The sequence below is a fragment of the Hemiscyllium ocellatum genome, chromosome 25 (assembly GCF_020745735.1).
Source record: "Hemiscyllium ocellatum isolate sHemOce1 chromosome 25, sHemOce1.pat.X.cur, whole genome shotgun sequence".
NCBI lineage: Eukaryota > Metazoa > Chordata > Chondrichthyes > Orectolobiformes > Hemiscylliidae > Hemiscyllium > Hemiscyllium ocellatum.
In genome coordinates, this window is record NC_083425.1 from 32,587,866 (window position 1) to 32,607,768 (window position 19,903).

Consider the following 19,903-nt stretch of genomic DNA (forward strand, 5'->3'; position numbering starts at 1 on the left):
ATTAAAGTGGTCTTTGCAAAATTAGATAAAGCAGGAAGTCAAATGTAAAAGATGACTTTGAAGTTAGGGACATGGAATTGAAGACAAATTGATAGCCTGAAAGTTTGTGCGAAGATTTGTAGCTCAGGTGCTTGTTGTAGTGGTTCTGTTCACCGAGCTGGAAGTTTTTGTTGCAAACGTTTCGTCCCCTGGCTAGGAGACATCATCAGTGCTGTGGAGCCTCCTGCGAAGCGCTTCTTTGATGTTCCTTCCGGCATTTATAGTGGTCTGTCCTTGCCGCTTCCGGGTGTCAGTTTCAGCTGTCCGCTGTAGTGATTGGTATATTGGGTCCAGGTCGATGTGTCTGTTGATGGAATTTGTGGATGAATGCCATGCCTCTAGGAATTCCCTGGCCGTTCTCTGTCTGTCTTGCCCTATGATAGTAGTGTTTTCCCAGTCGAATTCATGTTGCTTGTTGTCTGAGTGTGTGGCTACTAGGGATAGCTGGTCGTGTCGTTTCGTGGCTAGTTGGTGTTCATGTATGCGGATTGTTAGCGGTCTTCCTGTTTGTCCTATATAGTGTTTTGTGCAGTCCTTGCAAGAGGCATGGCATTCATCCACAAATTCCATCAACAGACACATCGACCTGGACCCAATATACCAATCACTACAGCGGACAGCTGAAACTGACACCCGGAAGCGGCAAGGACAGACCACTATAAATGCCGGAAGGAACATCAAAGAAGCGCTTCGCAGGAGGCTCCACAGCACTGATGATGTCGCCTAGCCAGGGGACGAAACGTTTGCAACAAAAACTTCCAGCTCGGCGAACAGAACCACTGCAATGATAGCCTGAAATTTACCATAAAGCCTAATTTAGGCCACGGATAAAATGTTGAGTATATTTTGCAAGTGATCATAAAAGTAAAAGATAAAGATAAAGATGCATAGATTTATGAAAATATTACAAGATTAATAGGTTAACAAAGGTGAGACAACTCAGGTTTTGTTTAGAACCAGCAATAATGGAAATGATAGTGGTTTGTTGGAGCTCTTAGGGATATCAAAATGTAAGTAATTTAAGATCATCACAAAAACAAGGAGGATAGAAAATAAAATTTATTTTTCTAAGATATGGTTTGCACAAATTTATTGAATCAGAATGCATAAATCATTTAAAAAGGGATCTAGATTGTTGCTTAAAAAATGGAATATTAAAAGACAGATAGATAACAGTGCAAATGACTTAATTCCTTATATGGAAAAAATCTGGCAGAGTAGAAATTTTGATCAGCTATTTATCTATTGTAACATTTTATGACTCAATTCTGCAATTAGGAGTTTAATAATAAAAATGCTTCTTTTAATTACCTTCAATAGTTCCCCACTTTGTTTTTCGGCCAAGGATTCTCCTTCCATTTACCTGGTACTCGAGATTACTTCCAACCACAGCAAAAGGCACCATTTCCTAAATAACAGGAAAGCAAAATATGCATTATGTCAAGTTGAAGATGGTTTCTGTCTAAATGTTAGTTTGTTTTCTCTTAATCTGGCCCAAGTTCTCACATGTCTACAACGATATGCCAGACTTTGCCTCCTCATTGATCCCATAAGCCCTGTTTTGTCTCTGTTGGTTTTCAATTTAATTGTGGAGATAGTAATTGTTAAAAAAAATTAACAATTTTTACATGAACCAGCATCAGCCAAGTCTTCAAACCACAGGTTTCACAGCCATAGAGTCAATCTGGCAGAAACAGTGGGCAGAAACAAAAGAAAACAGGATTAGACAGGAGTGATGCCAGCTCAAATCATCCTAAACTACATTCAGCAAGTAATTCTTCAACTGCCATTGCAATCCCCAGTTATAGGTTGGTTCAGGATACCCAAACAATGAGCTCAACAAATAGTAGTAGTCAAACTCCTGATCTATGGCTGTCATTCATCCTGCCTAGCTATGAAAGGTAAAGTAAACCCCAGAGCCTTTCACACAAGTGCAATCTCTACCCCAGTGATACCAAGAAAGGAGCATCGGAGGCCAGAATTGTGCAGAATAAGAAGGGGTCTCTGGAGCTTTGAAAATTGCAAATGGGATCAGAATTTAGTAATCCCACCCTATATTTCTAACAAGGAAAAGGACTTAGGGTTTGATTCGCACAGATGAGAAACTCAAAAATCAGCAGAACCAGTTAATCTCTCTGCAAACTTTGACCAGATCCCATTTTGGCTATCGCAAGGTCAAAGAAACAAATTGATGGAGTAAGTTCAATGCCTTGGAAGAAAGAAAAGATCCATTAGACCATGACACACAAGAGCTAAAGTTGGCCATTTGGCCCATTAAGTCTGCTCTGCTATTCAATGAGATCATGGCTGATCTGATAATCCTCAACTTCACCTTCTTGACTTTTCCACATAACTCCCTCACTGACTAAAAACCTGTCTACCTCAGGCTTAAATATCCTTAACAATCCAGCCTGTACAATGAAGAATTCCACAAATTCGCTGCCATCAGAAAAAACTCCTCCTCGCTATCTTAAACGGGCAAGCTCTTATCCCAAACATTGCCCCTTGGTCCTAGACTCTCCCACAAGGGGAAAAAACCTCCCTGTATTGACCTGGTTAAATCTCTAAAAGTCTAGTATGTTTCATTAAGTTCTCTTCTCATTCTTCTAAATTCTAATAAGTCCAACCGATTCAATCTCTCAAGAAAATCCCTCCATACCTGGGATCAACTTAGTGAGACTTCTCTGGACTGCCTCTAATGCTTGTATACATTTCCATATGCAAAGGGTCCAGAATGTTCAAGATATTGAAGATATTGGAGAGTTGATGGCCTACTGGTTCTGTGGCAGGACCATTAGTCCAGAGACCCAGGTAATGTCCTGGGGATCCAGGTTTGAACCCCACCACTTAGATTTGAATTCAATAAATATCTGGAATTCAGAGTCTAATGATGATCATGAATCCATTGTCAATTTCAGAAAAACCCATCTGGTTCACTAATCTCCTTTAGGGAAGGAAACTCCATCCTTACTTGACCTACATGTAATTCCAGACCCACAACAATATGGCTGACTCTTAAATGCCCTCTGGGGAAAAAAAAACGCTGACTTAGCCAGTGATGTCCTCATCCTACGAATGAATAAAATGTAAATTCTAGGTGTGTTCTAATAAGTGCCTTGTATAATTTTAGCAAGATCCCCATTCCCTTTGAAATAAAGGCCAACATTCTATTTGCCTTTTCTATTACTTGCTGAACTTGTCTGCTTGGTTTTTGTGATTAGGCATAAGGGCTCACAAATCCCGCCATGTTCAGCATTGTGCAGTGCTTTCCCATTTAAAATAATAATATTCAGCTCCTCTAATACTTCATTCTTCTTGGCAAAGTGGATAACCTTAGACTTTCCCACTTTTCATTCCATCCTTCCAGTTTTTGCCTGCTCACTAAACCGAATTATATTACTCTTCAGAAACCGTCAGCCTTCCCACCTATTTTTATCTCATCTATAAACTTGTCAATAATGTATCCACTTGCCTCATCCAAGTCATTAAGATATATTATTCACAAAGGAGGTGGGCCATTTTCCTTCCACAGTCCAAAGATGTGCAGGTTAAGTGGATTGGCCATGCTATATGGCCCATGGTGTCCAGGGATGTGCAGGGTAGGCGGATTAGCCATGGGAAATGCAGGGTTACAGGGATAGGAAAGGTAGGTCTGGGTGGGATGTTCTTTGGAGGGTCAGTGTAGAGTTGATGGACCAAGTGGGCTTCTTCCACACTGTAGGGATTCTTTGAAAAAAATCAGCTAGGTTTGATGTGAGTTCTGAAATTTCTTTTGTTAAAAACATGTGACTAACAGCTTGAGATTTAAAAGCTTTGAATAGATTTTTTGAATGGTAGGTATGTGTTTCTTGGCCAGGTTTGTAGCATTGAGTTGGTATTATATAGTTAGAATTTTTTTTTTGAGAGGGACGAGGGATGGAGTTGACCCATTGATCTTGGGAGTAGAGCAAATGTGACAATAGGGATGGGGAAAGCAGGCTAGAAAGGCCATGTCTGCTCTCTGGGGCCTAGATCCCATTGTTAAAGAAGCTGTAAGGCAGTCTGGCCCACAAAACACTCTCTCACCAATGCCCTATTAACCCACTATTTTGTAACTTAGGTCTCGCATACCCTCCATGCCATCTCCATTGTCACCTACACAGAACTGACTTCAGGAGCCATGTGAAGATTAAAAATCTAGCTTCTCAAGATTTGGATTGTTGTTTACCCAGCCCAGCTCAACTGAGATTTTGGATCGGATACTGTTTCAGAAGCAGAAAACTGGGCCAGTGTTCAATGCAGTGTAAGAATGATTGCCACGTTTTTCAAATATAACAACAAAAATAAATGTCACAAAATCTGGTCCAATTATCAGTAGTGTTTATAAAGAAGACTAACTATATGTTCCACTCAAATCAAAACAGATGCTATTCTGATTGGAACTTCATATAAATGTGTTTCTATTTGCAGACCAACACTATCGCATTTGGAACAAACTTTCAGCTCAACAACAGCACTGGATAAAGACAAACTCAATAATACCACAGCTATCGTGTTAAAATGTGTGACATCACATCAGACAAATATCTAATGGTACCGAATGGTGATCGATTGTAGCTAGTGACATATATGAAGTCAATCACTATAAAATTACTTTTTATTAAACTGTTTTAAACAGCTGTCCACATTAAGGTGGAGCGAATATCAACTTGAGCATAATACTACAAAAAAACATTTGGTTTCAAGCATACCATCAGGGAGTTGTAGGTTAAATGCAGATGTGCAGTGTACTCAGCTTTATTACTTGGGGCATAGCATACAACAGCAAGGAGGCGATGTTGAAATTATTAAGAAACTGGTTAGACCTCAACTGGAGTTATATAGCTCCGAGTGTCACTTTATAGAAAAGATGCGAACGCACTGGAAAGGACATTTAGAAGAACGATTTCAGGAAAGAGAAACTTTGGTTATAAGGATAGATTGAAGAACTTGGGACCGTTCTCCTTGGACAGGAGACCGCTAAAAGCACATTTGATTGAGGTTTTCAAAACCATGAGTGAGTGGGATAGAGTAGATAAGGAGAAGCTGTTCCTGGTCACAAAAGGAACAAGAATGAGAGGATATAGACACAAAGTGATGCCCAAAAGAAGCAATGGTAATGAGAGAAAAAAACTGCTTCATGTAGTGGGTAGCTAGGATATGGAATGCACAACCTGGAAATGAGGAGGATCCAGATTTAATTGTGACAGTCAAGATGGCACTGGATGGTTATTTGGACAAAGATAGTCTGCAATGATCCGGGGAAAGGAGCAGGAGATTGGCACCAGGTAGTGAAAATCATTTGAAGAGCCAGTGCAGGAGCAATGGGCCAAATAGCCACCTCCTGCCCTTAATAATTATGTGATTCTATGATATACATTTGGACAAAAACAAATTTGACTTACTCTAATTTTGTCATTGATTAGTTGATCCTCTGCATCTTCATCAAATTGTCTTTGAGGATACACGTCGATGTCATGTTCCTGAAGGTCATTTCTGATCTGTAAGAAAATAATCAGATGATTTGCTTTAAACAAACAGTCAGTATACAGATTACTTTCAAACCCTGGTGTCTGGTGTTTACATTTATTCTTCTTTCCATGCTGCTTTCTAAAGTTAAAGTATGAGTCACAACTCTTGCTGTGTTCCTGTGGAAATACACGTTCTAAAGTTGACTGGAGAAGAACCTATTCGCCTCTTCACTTTGCCATCTCCGTATTTCCTTTTATTATGTTTTTAATAGCAGAGTGTCAATCTTTCCATTAGATATCCCCATGTCCTTCTGCAGGAAGAACTTTTATAAATTTGTTTTGCAGCAATAAAACCCTCCTGGCATTGGTGACATTGTAGCAATCAGAGTATCATTTAGTATACCACAGAGATGCATATCTCGTGTCAGTTCTGCAGCCTACCTATTTGTCATTCCATTTAGAACATAGAACAGTACAGGCCCTTCCGCCCTCAATGTTGTGCTGACCTTTTATCCTACTCCAAGATCAGACTAAACTATATCCTCTTCATTGTACTATCTTCCATGTGCCGATCCAAGAGTTGCTTAAAATGTCCCTAATGTATCTGACTCCACTACCAGTAAAGAACATACATCTGACACCTCCCCTAAACCTTCCTCCAATCACCTTAAAATTATGCCCCAATGTGATAGCCATTTCCACCCTGAGAAAAAGTTTCCAGCTATCTAAACTACCTACACCTCATCATCTTGTACACCTCCATTAAGTAATTTCTCCTCCCCCTTTGCTCCAATGAGAAAAGCCCTAGCTCCCTCAAGCTTTCTTAAGACATGCCCTCCAGTCCAGGCAGCATCCTGGTAAATCTCCTCTGCATCGTCTCTAAACCTTCCACATCCTTCCTAGAATGAGGCAACCAGAACTGAACACAATATTCCAAGTGTGGTTTAACCAGAGCTCTATACAGCTAAAGCATAACCTTGTGGCTCTTAAATTCAATCCCTCTGCTAATGAAAGCCAACACACCACATGCCTTCTTGACAACCCTATCAACTTGGGTAGCAACTTTGAGGGATCTATGGACATGGACCCCAAGATCCCTTCGTTCCTCCACAATGCCAAGAATCCTGCATTTAACCCTGTAACCCTGCATTTATTCTGCATTCAGATTCAGCCTTCCAAGTGAATCACTTCACACTTTTCCAGGTTGAATTCCATCTGCCATTTATCACCCCAGTTCTGCATCCTGTCAATGCCCCACTGCAACCTACATCAGCCCTCCACAGTATCCACAACTCTACCAACCTTCGTGTCATCAGCAAACCTACCACCCTACCACTTCCTCATCCAAGTCATTTTAAAAAATCGCAAAAAGCAGAAGTCCCAGAACAAATTCGTGCAGAATAGCACAGGTCACAGAGATCTGGGCTACATACTTTCCATCTATCACCACCCTCTGTCTTCTATGGGCCAGCCAATTCTGTATCCCGACAGCCAAATTTCTCCGTATGTCATACCTTCTTACTTCCCGAATGAGCCTACCATGGGAAACCTGATCAACATTTTGCTAAAATTCATGTACATCACATCTACTACTCTATCTTCAATGGGTTTTGTCACATTCTCAAAGAATTCAAGGTGGTTTGTGAGGCATGACCTGCTCCTCACGAAGCCATACTGACTATCCCTAATCAAACTGTAGTTTTCCTTGTAATCATAAATCCTCCCCAATACTTTGGCTGGTCTGTAATTCCCAGGATTATCCCTATTCCCTTTCTTGAACAAGGGAATAACATTTGCCACCCTCCAATCATGTGGCACTACTCCAGTCCATAGTGAGGATGCCAGGATCAACAAAAGGTGCAGCAATCGCGTCCCTCACTTCCTGTAGTAACCTAGAATATGTCCCATCTGGCCCAGATTATTTACCTATCCTTATGATTTTCAAAATTTTCCAGCACCTTCTCTTTCTTAACATCAACCTGTTCAAGCATATTAGTCTGTTTCACATTGTTCTCAGAAATGCCGAGGTTCCTCTCAGCAGTGAATACTGAGTTTGGAGTGCATTTATTTTAAAACAATGTGAATTGCTGAGTTCAATAATTAGTGGATCATCTGTAGTGCCAAGTCTCTACTCAGAACAGTGTGCACAATATAACATGTTAACTGGGAACAATATACAATACCAATGTTTTGTTTTATAAAAATAAAGACAGAATGGAAGGTTTTCTCAAGTGGCTGAATCACTGCAATGCATCCTGCTCTCAGTATCTCTCCTCTAATCCCTAAAGAGAGCACCTAGTCTTGATGGTTTAAGTACAACTGCATCAGAAAATCAACTGGATAGATTAAAGCTCACTGTTATACTATGCAGCATTACCCAAAAGAGAGGGAGGATGGCCATCATGTTTTCTAAAGAGAAGAAATAATGCTTTTTTAAAATCCCAAAAAAGTTTTCTTTAAGCAAGCCTGGTAACTATGGTGCACTTTTCTGTCCCATTGCCCCCTTTCAAATCTGAAAGTTTTGCCCAAAGCAAATAATTGTAACATGCAGCTGCTGATGCCAAGAACCAAACTGGTACAGTAACTTGGTCCCTACTGTAAGATCAGTAAAAGAACCAGTGATCTACAATTAACAAAAACAGAAATATTCACACTAATGAAATTATCATACACGCCCCAAAGCCCCACTTTAAGCTGAAGCATTTTTTTTTAATTTCAAAAATATACTTTAACTTTAAGCTTAAGCATGGTTAGTACCACGCTGTTTGCCATTGGTTTTGTTGAAGTTCAAAGTTAAAACAGTATCCCATGCCAAGATGGTATATGCACTTTTTGATGCATTCAATTAACAAAACCAATGTCTTTTGAATAAGATTACTCATAACATTTATTGAACTTGCAAACACTGATCATGGAATCATGGAGTCTATAAAACAACGCACAAATTCAGTACACTCAAAACACAATACTGATAATACTTATTAGAGTGACAAAAGTTATAACAACTGAACATGAACAAATCAGTTCTTTTCATTAACAGCCAATAAGCAAGACACTCGTTAACCCTACTGTGAAGCAATTAAAACAAAATGGTTTTTCAGCTCACTGACTGCCTACACAGGGAATTATGCTGAAAATGGCAATCCTCAAGGAAGTAGTACAAAGAGACATTAATATTAAAAATCCTTTTAGAATTTTAAATAGGGTAAATTGATGACTGAGATTTAATTTCCTGATTGGTACAAAAAGTGATCTTTGCTTTGTAAACAGGTTTCTCTAGAGGGAAATCTGCATTTATCGATCCAGAACTCAACTCTGAGCTATGAGGAGCTCATCATAAATGTTGCTTAAGAAGTTTTCTGAATAGTGTTTTATTGGGTGTATGTGCGTACCAGATGAACATTCCAGAGAAAATGAGTTGTCAAAATAAGTTGAAAAAAGGCAGTCACAATAAGGTGAACAATGAGACCCAAAAAAAAGCAAAATAAGTGAACACCAAAATTTTTATAATGATGACAAATGAACAGTCAAAGCCTTTTTAAATCAATTATGATACTGGACTGATTATAAGTGAATGCCTGAAGAAAATGTCAAGGGCCCTTAACATGTCCGAGCAGAGCAACACTTACTTCTGGCCAGGCAGTCTAAACTGTGACAACTAGAACTGGATGAACTACATTAGTTGTGTTTAATCAGAGCTTCATAAGCATTCAATGTAACTTTCTTGCTTTTGTATTCAGAATCTCTCTTAAGAAGCCCATGACCACATTTGCTTAAAATAAACAAAGCTCTGTGGATGCTGAAAATCTGATAGAACAGAAATTGCTGGGAAACTCAGTAGGTTTTGGCAGCATCTGTGAAGAGAAACAGAGTTAATGTTCTGAGATCTGTGACTCCTTCAGAACCACATTAGTTTTGCTGATTACTCACTCAACATTTCCTGTTACCTTCAATGATTAAGATGTCTGCATCCCCATATGCTCTGTTCCTGCACGCTTTACAGAACTATCTTAGAATGTTAACTGCCACTTGTCTGTCCATTCTCCTTGTCTGTGTTTTATTGCAGGCTACTGTCTAACAGACTCTGGCCTGTAAAACAACCACTAACCACAACTTGCTAATTTTCTGTTCGTAAACCAATTTTTCTTATCCAAGCTGACACTGATGCTTCTATGTTGTTAAATTATCTAAAAGAGTTTCTAAAAATCAGGACAGGCGACAGTCATTCGATTGTCTTCATCGTCATTTGCTGCAAAACTATAGGTTAGTTAAACATGATCTGCCATTTATAAATCTGTGCTGGCTCTCCTCAATAAGCTCAAACCTTTTCAACTGCCTGTGATTTTTATCTTTGATTGTTGTTGACAAAACATCACCCAGCACAAGTCTAACAGACCACTAGATCCTAGGGCAGTCCTTAGGCTTCTTCTTGAATAAGGATGTTATATATGGCACCTCCCCTTGAATCCAAGGATTATTGGAATACAGTAGAAAGTTCTTCCACTATGTCCAATCCACTTCCTTTCGCAACTTGAGAAGCAAGCTAGCCAAACAGGTAATTATTCACCCTACTTATACACAGGCTTTCCAGGGTCTCCTTCATCACATCTATTACCTTTGCCATTCTATTGATATTTTGTCAGCTCCTTCTTCCTTAGTAAATATTGTTGCAAAACACTAATCAAATTATCTATCTTTGCTCTAGATTCCTAAGCATGTAATTACCCTCTTTGGGTTCATATGGTGCAGCAGTAGTTTTGCTACATCTGGTCCCAAAGCCCTGTGGTAAAGTTCCACTTGTCCCAAAGCTCATTACGTGTCTGTGCAGCTTGATTAAAAACACTTTGGATCACCCTCTGTCCCCAGTAAGGCTCACGCTACTTCCTATTACCCACTTACTGTGTACTTTGCTGCTACATTTTTGTAAAAGAAAATTGCAAATTCCACAATGGAGCATTCCTATCCACGGTGCAGAAAGGGATCTGAAGTTCTGGGAGCTGGAGAAACCCACAGACTAACCAGGCTCCTTGCTTGAATAGTTGTGCTCCAATCGATCATTCCACACCAGGTTTTATGGTTTATTGAAAATAAAAAAAACAAATTACAAATAAAAGAGCTCAATTTTTGTTTCTAAAGTGCTTAGAGAGCAACATTATTGATTACGTGTCAACAATTCATGCCGTCTGTTTCCACAAATGTCACTGGGGATACGTAAAAACGGCTCATATTTCCCAACTCAAATTTCTTTCAAGGTAACACATGGCTTTGCAGTTTTGTTCAAGAGCAAGACAAAATATCTGAGCAAACTACAAAACCCTGAAGTGAACTGTCAAATACATTTCTGAGTAATAAAAATTGGAGCGTAATTGAAAGTTCTTACCAAATTTGGCTACTTTTAACTTTAGAAACTTCATGGTGTTCATTTTAAGATTACTGAATAGTGACACAATTTTGGCTGCAATTGGACAATTAAAAAGCACAAAAATACTGACAACCAGCCTGATTAAATAGACGGCTGAGCTTTTGTAAGCTCACTTGCTGAAAGCTTGTGTCTGGCACACACAATAATGCAACTAACACTGCCAGTTCACACTTGCAGTTGCAAATGAGGGGACATAGCGTACTGACCATCACATCACGCCTACTAAATACTGTTGAAGATTATTCATGCAATCCTATTTCCAAGTATCTTGCATGGATCCAATTTTTATGTAATTTGCAAATATTTACTCCGGTGCAATTCAAATGTTGGAATTTTGCCATTCTGAAGGCAAATAAACATTCACTTCTTGAAACAAAAATAAAATTGGCAATATGATTGAATGTTACAACACAAATCAGTAAATATTTTTGCATTCAAATTCAAAATGCTCAATCCAGCTTAATATGTACGCATAGCAGTGCAAAGTTTCCCATTTTCTTGACAGAAATTCTTGAAGCGTGCAAAACTAGGAGCAGATTACTGCAGAAGCTGAAATCTATATTGAAAACAAAAAGTGCTGGAGATCACAGCGAATCAGGCAGCTCTGAAGGGGAGTCATCTGGACTCGCTGAAACTTCAGCTTGCTTTCTCTCTACATGGATGCCTGACTCGCTGTAATTTGCAGCACTTTTTGTTTCCTCCAACAAACTCTTGGTATTCCACTTCCGACAGTGCTGCCAAAATGTCCTATAAAGCTATCATTACAGCCCAACATTGGAAATAATGACTGCACCAAAAACTAGATTTGTTTTAATGTTTGTGCCTGATATTCAACTATTTTAACAATAAATAAGAAATTTAATGCCACAATAAACAGTTATGAATTTCTCTCAAATTAGCCCAAATAGATTCGAATGTTAGCTCAGTCACAACGGGCAATTGTATAAACAAAATCTTACACCACACTATATGAAAGATTTTATGACGTGATCAAAAGCTTGTTTATAAAAAGTTAGATTTTATGGAACACTTTTTGGAGGACAGAGAGTTTTAATGCCTATTTAACAATGCTTACTTGTTTTGAATAAACCGGCCAGAATGCAATTTTACAAACTCACATGCTTAAGCATCAGTTTACAAGAATTAAATTCTATAAAACTGTGATTTATACATTTAAACTATCCTTGTTAAAAATGCAAAAATATTAAGGTTATACATTGGATTTAATCTGCATCTCTTCCCCATCACTATGTAATAATAAGTGAATGGTTTCATCTACAGTTTATACTGGTGTCACCAATGCCGTTTTGGAATGTTTGGCACTGAGGGTTGTTGCTGAACTCATTTCCTCAGGTAATAAAGCAGCTATGCTCACATGTAGCAATATTCAGGCTTGGCCCAATTTGCACCAGGCAATGACTATCTGCAAGACCTTTAACCAGGCATTCAATGGTATTACTATCATCAAATTATCCACCATTAATATCCCTGGGCACACAGACTAGAAAATTAATTAGACCAGTCACAATAAATACCAAAGCTAAAAAAGGTCAGAGGTTGGCAACATCAGTGAATGACTCACGTCTCAATTGCTTCAATCCCATCCATTATCAACAAAGGAGGAGGAAATAGTGGTGAAATACTCTTCAGTTATCTAGCTGAATGCTACTCCAACAACACTCAAGAAACTTTGCACTATAAGGACAAAGCAGTTGCATGAGTGGCACTTTTTATTCTGTAGCTTAGACTTCCATTCCACTCCGCAACTGGCACACAATGGTTGCATTGTTTACACTATGCAAGATGCAAGCCCCAATTTGGCAAGATTTCTTCAACAGTATCTTCCAAACCCTGATATATGGATGGACAAGAGTAGCAAAGACAGAAGAAAATGCGGTCTGCAGATGCTAGAGATCAGAGTCAAGAGAGTGGTGCTGGAAAAGCACAGCAGGTCAGGCAGCAGCCGGAGAGCAGGAGAATCAACGTTTTGGGCGTAGGCCCTTCCTGACGAAGGGCTTATGCCTGAAACCAAGCGCAGCAAAGGCACAGGAAGGCCTACACCTCAATTTCCAAACTGCATGCTACCTGCTCTTGTCAAGATATCACCAATCATACAGAATCAATGAGTCAAATAGTGGAACCTTTCCAAAACAATGTTGTGGGAGTTCATACATGACACAGACCATAAGGCTTGAAGAAAGCAGTCCACCACTACCTTTAAGGGACAAGGCAGAAATTTTGTATTTTTAAACAAACAGTGTAATTTTTGTATTTAAATGTTTATGCTTAATGCTTGCAAGATAACATTTAATAATGAGAGTTTATAAAAGTATATTCAAAACAACTAAAATGACATTAAACGGGCATTAAAACACTCTGTCCTCCATAAAGGCAGTCCCTAAAATCTACCTTTTGATCACCTCTCCTAATATCTCCTTGTGTGTTGTAAAACTTTGCTTCATAATTGTTTCTACAAAATAATTTAGAACATTGCACCAATTACATGATAAGTGTGCTATGCAAATACAAGTTGCACTTGATTAGAGATGAGCAATAAGTGTTGGCCTTCCTGGTGAAATCTCATTGAAAAACCTAGAGTCTACCACAGAGTTGAATACAAAATGAAAATGTAGATTTTGAGTAGAGTACAAAAAAAGCAAACATTTCTGTACATAACTGATCCCACCTGGTTAAACACTGCTCATTTTCTCCATTTAGACTCAAGTGTCAGCATATAAGCACAGCTTGTACTCTACAGCTGGACATAGCTGAGGCCACTCAGAATAACAATTCAGTGACTGCCAAAAAATTGTCCCAAGATTCCATTTAAGATCCCTGCCGACATGCACGATTCCAAAAAAAACAAAGAATGCTGTTTGGTTTTTAACACTCTTCCTTCAGGCAACAGATATCACCTCAGCAGGAAAGAAGAAGAAAATGGCAGCTTGCCATGTAAATAGCAAATGGATCATTTAAATTATTATGCTTACCTTTTCCTTAAAGATGGCCCTCTCTTCCAGTGTTAGTGTGTCTGCTTTTGCGATGACAGGAACAATGTTTACCACCTTGCTCAGACGTCTCATAAATTCTATATCTAAGGGTCGAAGACTGGGGTGTTGAGAAAATACCAATGCATTAAAAGCTTTGAACACATGCACTTAAAAGTCAAAAATAATTTTGTATTACATCATTGACTAATTTGTTCATCGTATTTTTTCTCTCAACTTCTTTAGTTCAGCTTCCAAGTTTGCACTGGGAACTTCAATTATGGGAGCTCCTCCCAATTTGGAAATGGCAGATTTCGAGAATATAAAGAATTAACTGTGCATCATTTGAACATGGACTTCAAAGACAACTTCAGTACTAGGTGAGTGCCAATTTCCTGGTATCTGGTCAGATCATCTTTGTTAAGTACCTTGAATAGTGATTGTTTTCTCTGAAATTGTACTGAAAGATGGAATAAAATCTTTTAACAGTTTCAGGCTATAGTTAGACATATTTGAAATATTATTTTGCACTCTAATTGTACATGCGCAAACTACTGTTAGACACACTATACTGTAATATTAGCTGACTGCTTTAAAAGAGAAAACCTAGGAAACTAAATTTCCATCACCACTGGTTAACTCATTTATCAAGGCTGTAGTATCACTTAATGGCTTTCTCACTGATCATTACAGGAAACTTTGATTAACAAAAAGAAGAAAAATGATATTTTAAGCTGCATAGTCATGTCCTCTTTCTGTTGATTCCCAAAGATGACAACCATTTTTCATGTGGATGTTTGCAACTCCACAAGAAAATTGGCTAATCTTTATCCAAACATAATTGCACTCAAATGATCCAGATAAAGGACAAAACTTGAAATTTGGTAGCTCTAATGGCTAGCTTCCATCTTGTAAATGTCCATGGGGCCAGATATCAATGAGACAACACCCCAAAAAAGTCTGATGAAAGTAAATCTCTAGAAGTTGATGATGCAGCTTGCTTGGGTATGCAAGCAGCACACAGTCAGAGATGATTTCTAGCCTAAACACTTAAATGAATGAAGAGTATGTGAGAGAAAATTTTACCTAGCTAAAAAGTGTGTAAATTCAGGCAATTTACAATTAGTGAAATAAGAAGTTGTTTCCATTTTTGATGGAAGAATAAGTGTTTTATCTTAATTGCTGAGATGGAAGGCAAATTAAAATCCCCCGGAATGAGAAAAATCAATTTTTATGGTTCAAGCACAAAGACCCACCATCTCATGTTAGGGGAAAGGATAAATCGACACTTGGATAATAATGATCTGAGTAAGCACACTCCACGTGGATTTGCAAATTGTAATTTATGCTCAATATACTTGATAAGGTTCCACGTGGTAGACTAATTAATAAAGTTAGGTCACATGGGATTCAGGATGAGCTTACCAACTGGATATATACTTGGCTTAATGGCAGGAGACAGAGTGATGGTGGAGGGTTGCTTTACGGACTGGAGGCTGGTCTCCAGTAGTGTTCCACAAGGATCAGTTCTAGCTGCTCTACTGTTTGTCATTTATATAAATGCTTTGGGGAGGCTATAGAAGGCATGGTTAGTAAGTTTACAGATGACACCAAAATTGGTGGCATAGTAGAAAGTGAAGGTGGCTTGATAAAATGGGTCAATGGGCTGAAACATAGCACATGAAGTTCAATCCGGATAAATGTGAGGCATTGCATTTTAGTACAACAAACATGGGTAGGGCTTTTACAATTAATAGTAGGGCCTTGGGTAGGGTTGTAGAACAGAGGGACCTCAGGGTGCAGGTTTGTAATTCTTTGAAGTTTGCGTCACATGTACACGGGGGGGTTAAAAAGTGGTTTGACACGCTTGCCTTCATTGCTCAATTGTCTGAATACAGGAATTGGAAAGTCATATTAGGATTGTATAGAACATTAATACAGCCCCTTCTGGAATACTGTGTCCAGTTCTGGTCCACCAGTTATAGAAAGGTTTTTGTGAAGTTGGAGAGGGAATTTACCAGAATGTTGCTGGGTATGGAAGGTTTAAGTTATAAAGGCGGGGATTTTTTTCACTGGAGAGGAGGAGGTTAAGATGCAACCTGATATAAGTTTGTAAGATCATGAGGGGTATAGATAGATGGGAGATTTCAAGACTAGGGGGCACATTTGAAGGTGTGAGGAGAGACATTTAAAAAAAAAACCACCTCAAGGGATAATTTACAGAGAGGCTGGTATGCACGTGGGTTGAACTTCTTGAGGAAGTGATGGTTGCGGAAACAATTACAACATATAAAAGACATTTGGACTTGTACATGAATAGGAAAGGTTTGGAGGAAAATGTGCCAGCAGCAGGCAGGTGGGACTAGTTTAGTTTGGGATTATTTGGGACTGGTTGGACTGAAAGTTCTGTTTCTATGATGTATGATTCTACGACTATGACTATCAAGCTTATTTCAGGGTAGTACTAAAAAAAACTGCTAAAAAGGGGATATAGTGTACTTGGATTTTCAGAATGCTTTTGATAAGGTTCGCCACAGGAAAATGGTTAGCAAATTTACCTCCTCACGGTATAGGAGGTAATGTACTGGCAAGATTTACGAATTGCCTAACCGTTGAAAAACAGTATGAATGTATCGGTAATTCTCACATTGGAAGAGTGGGACTAGTGGGGTACTGCAAGGATCAAATGAGTTCTGAAGATGGGTCACTGGACCCAAACCGTAAATTCTGCTTTCTCTCCACAGGTAATGAGCTTCTGCAGCAATTTCTGTTTTTGTTACAAGGATCAGTAGTTGGATCCGAGCTGTTCACAACATACATCTGTGATTTAAATGTGGAACCAAATGTACTACGCTTTATATTCTAAAATTTAGGAGAAGTGGAAATCTGTGTTATGAGGAATGTGTAAAGCTAGAGCAATGAGGCTGAGTTAGACAACACCTAGCATCCTGTGTGCAGATTTGATCTCCTTATCTCAGGAAAGATATTACCACAATAGGGAGTGTGCAAGTCTCAGCAGATTTGTTCCCTGGATGGCAGAAATGTCTAATGAAAGATAGGGCGAACTGGGCCTGTATTCACGAGAGATGTGAAGAATGAGATTTGGTCTCACTAAAACCTACAAAATAGTGAAATTCATTCAAGGTACAATGCAGATAAGATATTTCCCAGGCTGCAGAGTCTAAAACCGGGAGACGTGTGATTTAAAATAAGGGTTTATTCAGGACTGAGATTAATTTTGTTTTAATTCAGGCAGTGGTGAATTCTGTACCCCAGGGAGGCAGGGAAGCTCCGGAGTACTTTTAAAATATAAAAACAGATATTCAATTCCCAGCGGTGAAAAGGGTTAAGGGATAGTCTGAGTAAAAGACATTCAAGTATGCGCTCAGCCATGATTGTAATAAATGGTGAAGCAGGCTTGAATGGCCTACTCCTGTTCCTTTGTTCACCATGGAAAAGGAATTGATCAGCCTTAAAAAGGTATCTATTGCCATGCAAAGCAGGTAGTCATGTCCTCTGAGACAGAGTCTTACTAATACGTGTCACACACACACACACACACACACACACACAAAGCCATTATGCATAAAAATCATCCTGCATTTATACCTTTTAGATTCATTGCTGAGGGGATGAAATCAAGGTATGTCATGAAACTCAGGTATCACTTAATCAGAAACCGGGAATACATTTGAATCATACCAGATAGGGTGTGATACATGATAACCATCTTCTCCCAGTATATGGCAAAAACATATAGATGGTAATCCTGCTCTCACTGTGGAGGATTGTACCTACTCTATATTGATTTAGCCAAATCCAGATCTCCTGAATAGACCACCAAGCTGACCTGAAAATGTAAATGAGGCAACTATTTGTGGGATTCCTTTTAATGCGCAATAGAAGTTATTCCAAGCTTGGATAATTTATTTGTACAGCCATATTTGAAGAGCAGAAGATGGGTGTGTGTGCGTGCATGAGGGGTCATTGGGTCTGTCTGAATCAATTACCCTTTTTCACCCAAACATAGGAAAAATAATCAATTCATTTAAAGTGGGTAAAAAGGACTGAAATCAAAGAGAGAAAAGCATTAAATTACTATAGTAATTGCATACAATTGTCAACAGATGGCAGTATACACGTTAAGATTATTTATCCTGCTATTTGCAGAGTTAAGATTTTAACACACTGGCGTTGTTAGCATACCACTGCAGGAATTACATACAGCTCTTCTCCTCCCCCAAAAGTTGTCTCAGGGTAGCAGTTAGAGAAGATCTGCCGTCCAGCCCACTGCCTCTGAACTTCCTGTACGTAATAAGTGCAATCCAAAGGGAAAGAGTTGCTGAAACACTCAAACAATAGACTTCCGACATTTGGAACAAAGCTGAGAGTTAACCAGTTTAAGAGGAAAAGTGAATGCCTTATATTAACCTCTGGGTACAGTAATATGCCACAATATATAGTGCAATTGGAGCTACACATGGAATCTTAAATACAACACTACCCTTGGGGATCTGAAAGGTTGATTTAATGAATCATATTCTATTTGATGGAAGTCTTACTCCCTCAGCTTTCCAACCATTATTCATCCTTTTAAGGTTGAATAAGGGTCAATAGACAGCTGTCCAGTTTTGACTCCCAGTCCAAAGAAAGTTCATTAATAACAATGACTTTATGTACAGTTTTATTCAGATACATGTGGAATATCACAGCCCCAATTGGATTCGGTTGCAGTATTTAATCTAATTTTGAAGTTCCTTTTAAACAAGCAGATAATCCACAAGATCAAAAAGATATTCTTGAAGTTTTAAGTTATTGATGGAAAAACCTCCATTTGATGATATTTCACGAAAATGCACATCCATCTCCTTATATCCCTCACCATTTGATTGTAACACAGCAACACAGCTTTGCTCAACAATGTTAGGGTTCATGCAGAGTGGATAAAATAGAAAATATTTATACGTAAGTCATTTTAATATATCAAAAACACCTCAACATGCAAACATCCTCCACGAATAGTCAGACTCAAAAAGCTAACTGAATATTAACTATACCAGAACAAAGTGAAAAATCACACACCACCAGGTTATAGTCCAACAGGTTTAATTGGAAGCAATAGCTTTCAGAGCACTGCTCCTTCATCAGGTAGTTGTTGTCACCAGCATCTTCAAATCATATATACCAGAACAGTAGTATTAGAGGAATCGTCTAGCTGTTGAAGATGTGGAAATCTAAATGAGAAGTTTGATTCAGTGTCTTAGGGGGCTCGGTCATGGACTTCAGAGTCTTTAAAGGAGACACATAGGAAATTATTCTACAGATATATGGAAAACAGTAACACTGTTTTACAAGAAATTTGGGACTTGAACAGTCAAGTATAAACTGAAAACAGAAAACAAATGGAGACTTTCTGCACAGAGTGAACGAGAGAGGAAGGAAATCTGAGATGAGGTAAATGAGGGGAAAAAAAAGCATTTTAAATGTTTGCTGCAATAAGGTAACCTTTGGATGAACGACCCAAGATTAGTTGGCATTCCGCATTCACCATTACTTTCTGATCCTTAGAAATTAAATTTTGATTTAATATTTAATAGCTTCATTCTATTTCCGGAACTCTACAAGGTTATTCTACTTGTGGAATGTGGTGCTTTGGCCTTCAAGGATTTCATTCTGTTCAATGTTGTGAATTAATTAAAAGGGCTTGAACTGCTGAATTTGTACCTCTTGAAGAGAGGATCTTGGAAATTAGATTACTGCATGATACTAATGGTCCTGTCACAAGACTTCAGACTCACACAGCAACATCATTTCATGTTGGAAAATAAGATCAGCACGTGTGAGGTTAATCCATTTTTAGAGGAGAACACGAAAGTGGTTTTCTGTCTGCCAAATTAAGGAGATAGAAACTTTTCATCAGTTGTCTCATATACTAATAGGTTTTCATTAATGAAACATTGTCAGTT

General features: G+C 38.6%; 1 protein-coding gene across 4 annotated transcripts in view; it reads right to left on the reverse strand.

Annotated features, from left to right (window-relative positions):
• LOC132827623 (septin-9-like) overlaps positions 1 to 19,903 on the reverse strand; it is a 289,777-nt gene that overhangs the window by 16,735 nt on the left and 253,139 nt on the right. For all 4 annotated transcript variants that reach the window (XM_060844189.1, XM_060844191.1, XM_060844192.1 and 1 more), the window contains 3 exons: positions 13,941 to 14,058; positions 5,463 to 5,558; positions 1,351 to 1,447 (listed from right to left, as the gene is read on the reverse strand). In XM_060844189.1, coding sequence (XP_060700172.1) covers positions 1,351 to 1,447; positions 5,463 to 5,558; positions 13,941 to 14,058 — 311 coding nt within the window. The remainder of the gene's footprint in view (positions 1 to 1,350; positions 1,448 to 5,462; positions 5,559 to 13,940; positions 14,059 to 19,903) is intronic.